Source organism: Oncorhynchus keta, chromosome 30 (assembly GCF_023373465.1).
Source record: "Oncorhynchus keta strain PuntledgeMale-10-30-2019 chromosome 30, Oket_V2, whole genome shotgun sequence".
Taxonomy (NCBI): Eukaryota; Metazoa; Chordata; class Actinopteri; order Salmoniformes; family Salmonidae; genus Oncorhynchus; species Oncorhynchus keta.
In genome coordinates, this window is record NC_068450.1 from 59616583 (window position 1) to 59629630 (window position 13048).

Genomic DNA, 13048 nt, shown 5'->3' on the forward strand with positions numbered 1-13048 from the left:
AACCTGCCTTCACCTGTCTAGCTACCTGGCTGTCTGCCTCATGTAGACTTGTGCTACATCAGACAGACTCATTGTATATTTTGGAGAACCCCAAAATGGTTTGGCGGACTGGGGTACCCACAATGCATTATAATGGGAACGTTGTGACGTCATGTTGTTGCGCTAGAACTGCGCGACCCAACAAGAAGCCTGTGGGTGGTGGTCGATTCGTTCAGCCTTTTTACAAGTAAAAGCAACTGAATTAACTAGCACGCTAATTTGGAGTAGCACTACATAAATCAGTTAATTAAGCCCAGGTAAGCACCATTTCGCAAGCTTTTGGGGAGCTATCTGCTACTAGCCAGCTAAGGGCATGCTAACGAAGCTGAGCTAGAACAAGTAAACTGGTTCAATGTTAGCGTAGCTAAAACTTACAATAGCTTTTAGTGAATTGCAAACTAATAAACCCGTAAGTAAACGTTGGCTAACTAGAAGTTGATACAATAATACAGTGCATTCAGAAAGTATACTTTTCCCACATTTTTTTACGTTACAACCTCATTCAAAATGGATAAAATTGTACCTCCCCCTCAATCTACACACAATACTCAATAATGACGAAGCCAAAGGAAAAACTGGATTTTAGATTTTTGCAAATGTATAGATAATACATACTGAACTATCACTTTTACATAAGTATTCAGACCCTTTACTCAGTACTTTGTAGAAGCACCTTTGGCAGTGATTACAGCCTCGAGTCTTAGGTATGACGCTACAAGCTTGGCACACCTGTATTTCGGAAGTTTCTCACATTCTTCTCTGCTGATCCTCTCAAGCTCTGTCAGGTTGGATGGGGAGCGTCGCCTCACAGCTATTTTCAGGTCTCTCCAGAGATGTTACATTGGGTTCAAGTCCAGGCTCTGGCTTGGCCGCTCAAGGATATTCAGAGACTTGTCCCGAAGCCACTCCTGCGTTGTCTTGGCTGTGTACTTATGGTTGTTGCCCTGTTGGAAGGTGAACCTTTTCCCCAGTCTGAGGTTCGGAGCAGGTTTTCATTAAGTATCTCTGTACTTTGCCATGTTTAGCTTTCCCTCAATCTGCTGAAAAACATCCCCACAGAATGATGCTGCCACCACCAAGCTTCACCGTAGGGATGGTGCCAGATTTCCTTCAGCTGTGACGCTTGGCATTCAGGCCACCGAGTTACATTTAGGTTTCATCAGACAAGAGAATCTTGTTTCCCATTAGGTGCCTTTTGGCAAACTCCAAGCGGGCTGTCATGTGCCTTTTTACTGAGGAGTGGCTTCCATCTCTACCATAAAGGCCTGATTGGTGAAGTGCTGCAGAGATGGTAGAGTGACCATCGGGTTCTTTGTCACCTCCCTGACCAAGGCCCTTCTATCCCGATTGCTCAGTATGGCCAGCTCTATGAAGAGTATTGGTGGTTCCAAACTTCTTCCATTTAAGAATGATGGCGGCCACTGTGTTCTTGGGACCTTCAATGCTGCAGAAATGTTTTGGTACCCTTCCCCAGATCTGTGTCTTGACACAATCTTGTCTCGGACCTCTACAGACAATTCCTTCTATCTCATGGCTTGGTTTTTGCTCTGTCAACTGTGGGACCTTATATAGACTGGTGTGCCTTTCCAACTCCTGTCCAATCAGTTTAATTTAACACAGGTGAACTCCAATTAAGTTGTAGAAGCATCTCGAAGAAGAATGATCAATGGAAACAGGATGCACCTGGGCTCAATTTCAATAATGAACGAAGTGGAACTAACCTTCCATGGAGTTGAATTATTTTCCAGAGAACTCATTGAGTTGATTATCCCTTTCATCCCATGGTTATAATTGAACACGTTTGCCGCAAGGAATGTGTTAAACATCCAGTTGAAATAATGCACGCTCTAGAATGAGCTTCAAGAGTATTCAACAATGCCATGGTAAAATTTAGCAATACGGCTTGAGGGTGTGTGGTATATGGCCAATGTACCACTGCTAAGGGCTGTTCTTAGCCGTGGGATATTGGCCATAAACCTCCGCCTTCGTGCTATTATAAACTGGTTAACAACGTAATTAGAGCAGTAAAAATAAATATTTTGTCATACCCGTGGTACATAGTCATGGTATGTCAGACTGTCAGCCAATCAGCATTCAGGGCTCAAACCACCCAGGTTATAATGCCCTGTATAAACTGGGTGGTTTGAGCCCTGAACACTGATTGGATGACAGCCGTGGTATATCAGACCGTATACCACGGGTATGACAAATTATTTTTACTGCTCTAATTGAGTTAACCAGTTTATAATAGCAATAAGACACCTTGGGGTTTTGTTGTATATACTCAATATACAGCGGCTAAGGGCTGTATCCAGGCACTCTGCGTTGTCGTGCGTTAGAACAGCCCTTAGCCGTGGTATATTGGACATATACCACAACCCCTCAGACCTTATTGCTTTAAATAACGCACAGTAAAGCAGCATGGTAGAATTCGATGGCTTTTAGTTCATTCTTGGATGTTCGAGCTGCTTTTGAAAGCAAACGTTTAATTGAAAACATTATTGGCATTGCTGAATTAGATTTTCAAAATAGCAAGCCAGGACTAATGGTTTGGTTAGCTAAACTAGCAAGTCTGGTTACCAAGTCAACTACTGTAGCTATCTAGTAAACTAGCTAGCTACTGGAATGTCGAACACATTTATAGCAGCAAATGTGTTAAATTATAGCCATGGTATGAAAGAGATAATGAACTCGGGGCTCTATACATTCTCTAAAAAATAATGCAACTCTGTGGAAGGTCAGTTCACTCCTCTAGCGCGTTGTGGAACACACCTTCACCGTTCATTATTTTCCATTGAACTCGTTGATTATCCCTTACATAATGCACGCACTAGAATGCCCTTCAAGCCAATCAGAAAGAAGTATTCAACAATGCCATGGTATAGCCAGTTGGCTAGCCAAGTTGTCTGCCTGAGTTAGCGAACAGTAGTTAGCTAGATGGCCGAGGAGAACAGACGTGTGGAGACTGATTGCTAGCCAGTTAGCTTTCGCTAAACCTTCCAGGGCATGACACAAATCATGTCTAGCCAACTAGCTATCTAGAACATTTTCACTGGGTTGCTAACGTTAATGTCTAACTAGCTATATGTGTTTTACGGTTGACTGAAAGAGTCAAACCAGTAACTTTACTACAGTGTTGGTTTTGTACTTCCTAGACTGATGTACATCACATCATTAATGTGTTGTACAGTCACGGCCAAAAGTTTAGAGAATGACACAAATATTAATTTCCACAAAGGTTGCTGCTTCAGTGTCTTTAGATATTTTTTGTCAGATGTTACTATGGAATACTGAAGTATAATTACAAGCATTTCATAAGTGTCAAAGGCTTTTATTGACAATTACATGAAGATGATGCAAAGAGTCAATATTTGCAGTGTTGACCCTTCTTTTTCAAGACCTCTGCAATCCGCCCTGGCATGCTGTCAATTAACTTCTGGGCCACATCCTGACTGATGGCAGCCCATTCTTGCATAATCAATGCTTGGAGTTTGTCAGAATTTGTGGGGTTTTGTTTGTCCATCCGCCTCTTGAGGATTGACCACAAGTTCTCAATGCTATTAAGGTCTGGGGAGTTTCCTGGCCATGGACCAAAAATATTAATGTTTTGTTCCCCGAGCCACTTAGTTATCACTTTTGCCTAATGGTAAGGGTGCTCCATCGTGCTGGAAAATGCATTGTTCGTCATCAAACTGTTCCTGGATGGCTGGGGGAAGTTGCTCTCGGAGGATGTATTAAGTACCATTTTTTTATTTAACCCCACACATGAATGGTCTCAGGATGCTTTACTGTTGGCATGACACAGGACTGATGCTAGCGCTCACCTTGTCTTCTCCGGACAAGCTTTTTTCCCTGAATGCCCCAAACAATCGGAAAGGGGATTCATCAGTCTTCAGCAGTCCAATCCCTGTACCCTTTGCAGAATATCAGTCTGTCCCTGATGGTTTTCCTGGAGAGAAGTAGCCCTTTTTGACACCAGACCATCCTCCAAAAGTCTTCGCCTCACTGTACGTGCAGATGCACTCACACCTGCCTGTTCCCATTCCTGAGCAAGATCTGTACTGGTGGTGCCACGATCCCGCAGCTGAATAAACTTTAGGAGACGGTCCTGGCGCTTGCTGGATTTTCTTGGGTGCCCTGAAGCCTTCTTCACAACAATTGAACTGCTCTCCTTGAAGTTCTTGATAATCCGATAAATGGTTGATTTAGGTGCAATCTTACGGGCAGCAATATCTTTTTGCCTGTGAAGCCCTTTTTGTGCAAAGCAATGATGACGGCACGTGTTTCCTTGCAAGTAACCATGGATGACAGAGGAAGAACAATGATTCCAAGCACCACCGTCCTTTTGAAGCTTCCAGTCTGTTATTAGAACTCAATCAGCATGACAGAGTGATCCTCAACCTTGTCCTCATCAACACTGACACCTGTGTTAACGAGAGAATCACTGATATGATGTCAGCTGGTCCTTTTGTGGCAGGGCGGAAATGCAGTGGAAATGTTTTGGGGGATTCAGTTCATTTGCATGGCAAAAAGGGACTTTGCAATTAATTGCAATTCATCTGATCACTCTTCATAACATGCTGGAGTATATGCAACTGAAAATGTAATATTTGTGTAATTCTCAAAACTTTTGGCCACGACTGTACATTGTGCAGTTGAGAAACTAAGCAGTAATGCATGTATGATGGCTACCTGATATGAGAATGTGTCTAACTGAATCCTGCTACTGTTTGCGCTTCTCTCTTGTCCCTTCCGGAGATTTGTAGAGGCCAGACTGGCATCCCAACTGGACCGCTACAAGTAAGATCTGCTATTAGTAAGCCCATATCTGACCAGGGTTTGGGTCATTTCCAATGCAATTCACTCTATTCAGAGAGTGAGTAGCAATTTCAATTCCTCTCTAAATAGCAATTAAATTGACCCAATCCATGCTCTGATGTTGGTCTTACATTCTGCCCTTTACATTCTGCTATTTGTACATTTTTTAAATGTTTTATTTTACCTTTATTTAACTAGGCAAGTCCATTAAGGACACATTCTTATTTACAATGATGGCCTACCAAAAGACAAAAGGCCTCCTGCGGGGACAGGGGCTGGGAATAAAAATATAGGACCAAACGCACATCATGACAAGAGAGACACCACAACACTACCAAAAGAGACCTAAGACAACAACATAGTGTGGCTGTGTATTTTTCCCTGTCAACATTGCGAGTTGCAGCCCAGTTTAATTCACTCACACACGCTGCAGAGGATCGATCAATTGAGACAAAAGACATTGTGTCCCTTAAAGAGAGGAAATAAAATGACTGTGACCAGCCCTGTTCTGAGAGCTGACCGTCTCCCTCTCCCCTACAGTGCAGTGAACCAAATGGGTCGTTGTGTCTTTCTGTTCCTGCTGCTACAGACCCTGCAGACATTGGCCGAAGGTAGACATGAAGTATATCTACCGCTCTCTCTCTCATATGGCCATTTGTTTTGCATGTGTGTTAACTCTCTCCCCTTCTTCTCTCTCTCTATTAGATGGCCAGTTGCTGTGCGTGTGTGAGGGCAGCGGCTGCCTCAACTCCCCCCAGTGCGAGGGCTCTCAGTGCTACTCGTCGGTGGCGGTCAGTAGCCATGGGGCCGTAGTAACACGGGGCTGCCTGCAGGGATCAGAGAAGACCCGTTTGATCTGTTCTACGGCCTCCTCCCTCAGCCATGCCCTGCTCTGCTGCTCCAGCTTCATGTGCAACCGCAATACTACCGCCAGCTCACTACTGCCCCTCCTCACTACAGGTGGGGACTGCACCCCTTTACTTTAAGAAAAGCAAAGACTTTGGCTTGTTTCATGGCATGCTGGGTCCAGTTATAGTGATGTAACATTTTCTCTCTCTCTTCTGCCTTTCTCTCCCTCCAGCTCCAGAAGAAGAGCCTGTGAGGTATCGTGTGGAGACTCTGGCCCTGTTTGTATTGGGTCCCGTAGTGATCCTAACCCTCCTGTCAGTCCTATCTGTGTTGGGCTGCAGGAGGCTGCACCACGGCAGGCTACAGCGACTACAGGAGTTTGACCCAGAACAGGATTTGATTGACGGACTCATCACCTCTAATATTCGGGACAGCACTCTGGCTGTAAGAAGAAAAGACTTGATGAGTTTGTTTGCGTGTATTTTATAGAGAGAACCCTGATGACCTCTGTCTCTCCCACTTCTGTCTCTAGGAGCTGTTGGACCACTCCTGTACGTCAGGCAGTGGTTCAGGCCTGCCCTTCCTGGTCCAGAGAACTGTGGCCAGACAGATCAGCCTGATGGCGTGTGTAGGTACGTAGAAACGCAACAATTAGTTCAGCCTGATGGAGTGTGTAGGTACGTAGAAACGCAACAATTAGTTCAGCCTGATGGAGTGTGTAGGTACGTAGAAACGCAACAATTAGTTCAGCCTGATGGAGTGTGTAGGTACGTAGAAACGCAACAATTAGTTCAGCCTGAAGGCGTGTGTAGGTGTGTAGAAACGCAACAATTAGATCAGCCTGATGGAGTGTGTAGGTGTGTAGAAACGCAACAATTAGTTCAGCCTGATGGAGTGTGTAGGTACGTAGAAACGCAACAATTAGTTCAGCCTGATGGCGTGTGTAGGTGTGTAGAAACGCAACAATTAGATCAGCCTGAAGGAGTGTGTAGGTGTGTAGAAACGCAACAATTAGTTCAGCCTGATGGAGTGTGTAGGTGTGTAGAAACGCAACAATTAGATCAGCCTGATGGCGTGTGTAGGTGTGTAGAAACGCAACAATTAGTTCAGCCTGATGGCGTGTGTAGGTACGTAGAAAGGCAACAATTAGTTCAGCCTGAAGGAGTGTGTAGGTACGTAGAAAGGCAACAGTTAGATCAGCCTGCTGGAGTGTGTAGGTACGTAGAAAGGCAACAGTTAGATCAGCCTGATGGAGTGTGTAGGTACGTAGAAACGCAACAATTAGTTCAGCCTGATGGAGTGTGTAGGTACGTAGAAACGCAACAATTAGTTCAGCCTGATGGAGTGTGTAGGTACGTAGAAACGCAACAATTAGTTCAGCCTGATGGAGTGTGTAGGTACGTAGAAACGCAACAATTAGTTCAGCCTGATGGAGTGTGTAGGTACGTAGAAACGCAACAATTAGTTCAGCCTGATGGCGTGTGTAGGTGTGTAGAAACGCAACAATTAGATCAGCCTGAAGGAGTGTGTAGGTGTGTAGAAACGCAACAATTAGTTCAGCCTGATGGAGTGTGTAGGTGTGTAGAAACGCAACAATTAGATCAGCCTGATGGCGTGTGTAGGTGTGTAGAAACGCAACAATTAGTTCAGCCTGATGGCGTTAGTGCCTGAGGAGTGTGTACGTAGAAAGGCAACAGTTAGTTCAGCCTGAAGGAGTGTTAGTCAGGCTGGACGTAGAAAGGCAACAGTTAGATCAGCCTGATGGCGTGTGTAGGTACGTAGAAAGGCAACAGTTAGATCAGCCTGATGGAGTGTGTAGGTACATAGAATCACAACACATATAACAGACAAACACATATAATAGAAATGTAAACAGGGGTGTTGTAACAAATGAGGTCTCTCTCCCCATGTCTTTAGGTAAGGGGCGTTATGGAGAGGTCTGGAGGGGTCAGTGGCAGGGGGAGAACGTGGCTGTGAAAATCTTCTCCTCCCGAGACGAGAGGTCGTGGTTCAGAGAGACTGAGATCTACAACACAGTGCTACTGAGACACGAGAACATACTGGGTGAGTAGGAGTCCATCTCTCTCTCACCCACATCCAGCTCCCACACGCTATATTGGACACAAGCACACAACAACATTTTGAACAATGTTATGATATGAAATGGTAATATTCAAATAATATTTAATAATGGTCAAGGTTCTCCTCAAATAATGTAAGAGTGGTGGTGTTATCATATACAGTGCCTTCGGAAAGTATTCAGACCCCTTGACCTTTTCAACATTGTTACTTTACAGCCTAATTCTAAAATTGATTAAATCGTTTTCCCCCCTCAATCTACACACAATACCTCATAAGGACGAAGCAAAAACGGGTTTGTTGAAACGTTTGCACAACAAAAAAACATGAAATATCACGTTTACATAAGTTTTCAGGCCCTTTACTCAGTATTTTGTTGGTGCACCTTTGGCAGCGATTACAGCCTCGAGTCTTCTTGGGTATGATGCTACAAGCTTGGCACACCTGTATTTAGGGAGTTTCTCACATTCTTCTCTGCAGATCCTCTCAAGCTCTGTTAGGTTGGATGAGGAGTGTCGCTGCACAGCTATTTTCAGGTCTCTCCAGAGATGTTAGATCAGGTTCAAGTCCGGGCTCTGGCTGGGCCACTCAAAGACATTCAGAGACTTGTTCCGAAGCCACTCCTGTGTTGTCTTGGCTGTGTGCTTAGGGTCGTTGTCCGGTTGAAAGGTGAACCTTCACCTCCCAGTCTAAGGTCCTGAGCAGGTTTTCATCAAGGATCTATGTACTTTGCTCCATTCATCTTTCCCTCAAGCCTGACTAGTCTCCGCAACTAAAAAACATCCCCACAGCATGATGCTGCCACCACCATGCTTCAGACGTGACGCTTGGCATTCAGGCCAAAGAGTTCAATCTTGGTTTCATCAGACCAGAGCATCTTGTTTCTCATGGTCTGAGAGTCTTTAGGTGCCTTTTGGGAAACTCCAAGTGGGCTGTCATGTGTCTTTTACTGAGGAGTGGCTTCCATCTGGCCACTCTACCATAAAAGGCCTGATTGGTGAAGTGCTGCAAAGGTGGTTGACCTTCTGGAAGATTCTCCCATTTCCACATACATTTACACAAATGTCTTACCCCATAATGACAAAGCGAAAACAGGTTGTTGTGGGCAGATTGTGGGGGGGGGGGTAGTTTAATCCAATTTAGAATCGGGCTGTAACGTAACAAAATGAGGAAAAGGTCAAGGGTTCTGAATACTTTCCAAATGCCCTGTAAGACCATTACAGGTGTTCAAAAAATCTCCCGCCGTACTTAGCAGCACCCTGATGGTAATATTAAAATAATATATATTCGTTAAGATATTTGACCTCTCCGTTTCCTTCCAGGCTTCATGGCGTCAGATATGACGTCTCGGAACTCCAGCACCCAGCTCTGGCTTATCACACATTACCATGACAACGGCTCGCTCTACGACTACCTCCAGAGGGTTCCCGTGGAGACTGGGGAGGGCCTAGCGATGGCGACGTCGGTGGCGTGCGGTTTGGTGCACCTGCACACGGAGATCTTCGGCACCGAGGGGAAGCCGGCCATCGCTCACCGAGACCTGAAGAGCAAGAATATACTGGTGACCAAGGAGCTACGCTGTTGCATAGCTGATCTGGGTCAGTAGTGTGTGTGTCTGAGTGTCTGTCTTTACATGATACTAATTAGCTTCGGTACTTAAATCCAGTGTGAAAGAAAAGTCAGAGATTGATAGAACAGGGCACTCAGTCACACAGAGTAGCCATTTTGTGCCAGTATTGACCAGTTTCTCTCCTCTCTCCCTATTCCCTACAGGCCTGGCAGTAACCCACTCCCAGTCAGACAACCAGCTGGATGTAGGAAACAACCCCAAGGTGGGCACCAAGCGCTACATGGCTCCTGAGGTGTTGGATGAGTCCATCCAGACAGACTGTTTTGATGCCTATAAGAGAGTGGACATCTGGGCCTTCGGTCTGGTGCTGTGGGAGATCGCTAGTAGAACCTACAGCAACGGTGATGACTAATAATGTTTTTATTACCTTAAATAGTTCAGGAACCTCTGGCGTCAAGTGGCTTCCTCTCCTCGTCCCCTTTCCTTCACCTAGCCCATGCATCCCTTGACCCTAACACTAGATGTCCTCTTACCCCTGTGATCAGGTATTGTGGAGGAGTACAAGCCTCCGTTCTATGAACAGGTGCCTAACGACCCCAGCTTTGAGGACATGAGGAAGGTAGTGTGTCTGGAACAACAACGACCGTTCATCCCCAACCGCTGGTTTTCCGACCCTGTGAGTATGACCACTACATGACCGTTAAATGACCACACACACTGATACATGACCTTAACGGTAACACTACATTAAGGTAATCCGTTCTCAGGTTTCTGTGTTTCAAACCCTGTCTTCTCGTGTATCAACTTACAATGACCCTCTCCATCTCTTCCCCTCTCCTCTTTCTCTGTTCCCATCTCCCTCTCTCTCCCACCCTCTCTCTCTCTCTCAAGACCCTGTCTGCCCTGGTGAAACTGATGAAGGAGTGTTGGTACCAGAACCCCTCGGCTCGCCTCACAGCCCTGCGCATCAAAAAGACCCTGAACAAGATCCATAGCTCCCTGGAGAAAGGAAAGAAGTCGTGAGGAGAGGAAAGGAGGACGACTGCCAGAGGAGAGATAGAAAGAAGGCAGGGAAGTAGAGATGCCAGATCAGATGGACACAGCTGCTGCTACTGAACATGAATGTTGTTTTCCTTATTGGCTGAATGCTGAACTGAACTTGCTGGTCACTCAGTGTGAGATGGTGTTACCGTAGCCTTACCCTGCTTTAAAGGCCTGTGCACGCTGCAGGGGTCAAGGCCGGGGCTCAGACCCTCTACACACACGCACTTCTGCCCATTTGTCGTTTCAATGTTCAGCCAATCATTATGTTGCTCTACTCAGACAATCAGATGTGTATTCCAATGTAGGTACACACATGAACGAACACACACACAATCTTGAGTTCAGTTACACAGGAACAGAGCCAATAGGATCAAATGAACGCTGTGGTTGTGAACTCTATAGTAAAATATTTATGTAATGTGCTTTATGTGTAGGGTGGGACTATGATGAGGTTTTTTTTGGCTAGTAAGACATTGTGTAATTACAAAGGAAGTCAGGAGACATGCCTCCACATGCTTTGAATTGTGAGCTGTGAATGCATTACAGTTATAAATATAGGAACCACATACTGATTCACTGTTGTATGCTTTGTACAATTCCACCCAGTGCTCTTGATTTAGCTCACACCCGCACCATGTTGGCAGAGTTTTCACCTTGGGGCCAATTGACTGGTTTCAAAAGCTATAAACTCTGCCTACCCAGAGTGCAGGGCCGGCTCTAGCCTTTGAGGCCCTATGCCAGATTTGGTTGTGGGGCCCCCCACCTCGCGACAAAACATTTTTAGTGGGCCCCCTCTTTACGTCAGAGAGAGTGTTTTTTTTTAAACCTGATTTTTACTGTGTTCTATATCTTTTCACAGTATGAGGTTGGAATAATACTGTGAACATGATGATAATGCCCTTTTAGTGTAGTAGCTGTTTGGAATTTTGGACTGTTTTGGTGGGAGGAAGTTTCGGCCTTCCATGGTGACATCACCATGTGGTAAATTAGTTAATAGACCAATAAGAAAGAGTTCCAAACCTCTCTGCCAATAACATTTTTAGTTGTCCACTCCCAGACAGTGCTAGTAAAGTTTTTTGCCTTTAGAAATTACTCTTGCTAAGAAACTATTTTAGTTTGTTTTCAATTAAAATTGTCAAAAATAATCACAGGTACTTAAAGGTATACTTCCGTATTTTAGCAATGAAGCCCTTCATCTCTTTCCTCAGAGTTAGATGAACTGGATACCATTTGTATGTCTCTGCGTCCTGTATGAAGTCAGTTGTATCTGCCAGCATGTGCTAGTATCCACGAGTTCATCTGACTATGGGGAAGTAGAAAAGGTATGAAATTGTATGCACTCACTACTGTAAGTCGCTCTGGATAAGTGTCTGCTAAATGACACACAAAAAGGGTCTCATTGCAAAAATCCCATAGTATGCCTTAAGTGTTACCCAGAAAGTATTTGATATTGACATAAAAACGGCTGCATTGAACCTCAGAGGTTTTGGGGCAGAAGAAAAACGTAAACATGAACACATTTGACACATTTTGCCATGGGGTGGAGATATTTTTGCAGTTCTAAAGCTAATTTCCTGTAATTCTACACATTGAAATGACATGTCATGTTAATGTGACATGAGTGAGAATGACTTAACAAAACCAATGGTGCCCCCTTGGAGGTCAGGGACCCTGTGCATGTGCCCTCGGTATTTGGCCAAGTTTAGATCGCCGGCTAGACTAGCTACCAATCTAAACACTGTTAGCTGACATCGTTAATTGAGTGACTGACATAAGAGAAACTGCTGTTGCACAACCACATTTTTAAATTGCAGCTGGTATATTCTTCTATTCTTACTCTCAATAATAAGTTGAGACCCGGCTGAGTTTCCTTTTCTGGGGGGGATCCATAGGCCCTAAGTGACCACTTATGCCTGGAAACGGAATTGCAGGAGTGTCAGGCAAGTTTATGATTCTGCTCCCCCCAGGACCTTACCTGATCAGGATTAGTGAACGGGATCGCCAATGCATAGGAAACAGACTCGTTCCTTTTGAGAGAATGTTTTACAGGACACGGCCAGGATTAAATCCGATCTGCAGTGGCCTGGTTAGCTGAAAAACACATTGCTCGTTTTGGGGATCGGATGTGTAACTGCTTTGATTAGATTGACCTTACATTTGTAAGGAGCTGTCTGGAAAATACATGTCTTTGTAATAGGTTTTCACACTGGTAGTGAGGCAACCCAGGTGTCGCTCAATTAACGTTCCAGGTAGAAGTTTCCCCTAACCACAGAGCTATAATCAGATTACCATACTACCCACATCACATGGTCCTTCTGTAGCTCAGTTGGTAGAGCATGGCGCTTGTAACGCCAGGGTAGTGGGTTCGATCCCCGGGACCACCCATACGTAGAATGTATGCACACATGACTGTAAGTCGCTTTGGATAAAAGCGTCTGCTAAATGGCATATATTATTATTATTATTATTACATCCTAACCTTAACCACGACGGGGATGACATATCAGACCCTGTATCGGGCAACTTCTACCTACTTAAGGAGGTCAGGAGAGAAAATGTGTTTTAAGGGTAGATTGGTGTATTTCTAGGGGCTGGGTTAGATCCGTATCGCGGAAGATCCATGTGTTAGCTCGATTGAAATTTAAAGGC

The 13048-nt window shown here is 44.8% G+C and overlaps 1 protein-coding gene across 1 annotated transcript; it reads left to right on the forward strand.

Moving 5' to 3' along the window:
- Positions 1-146: 146 nt before the first annotated feature.
- Positions 147-10965, forward strand: LOC118363859 (activin receptor type-1-like). The gene is made up of 11 exons (XM_035745134.2): positions 147-296; positions 4798-4839; positions 5398-5468; positions 5563-5817; positions 5939-6150; positions 6239-6338; positions 7624-7770; positions 9108-9383; positions 9559-9756; positions 9901-10031; positions 10247-10965. The coding sequence occupies exons 3-11, from the start codon at positions 5411-5413 to the stop codon at positions 10376-10378; spliced, it is 1509 nt and encodes a 502-aa protein (XP_035601027.1). The 5' UTR covers positions 147-296; positions 4798-4839; positions 5398-5410; the 3' UTR covers positions 10379-10965.
- The last annotated feature ends 2083 nt before the right edge of the window (positions 10966-13048 follow it).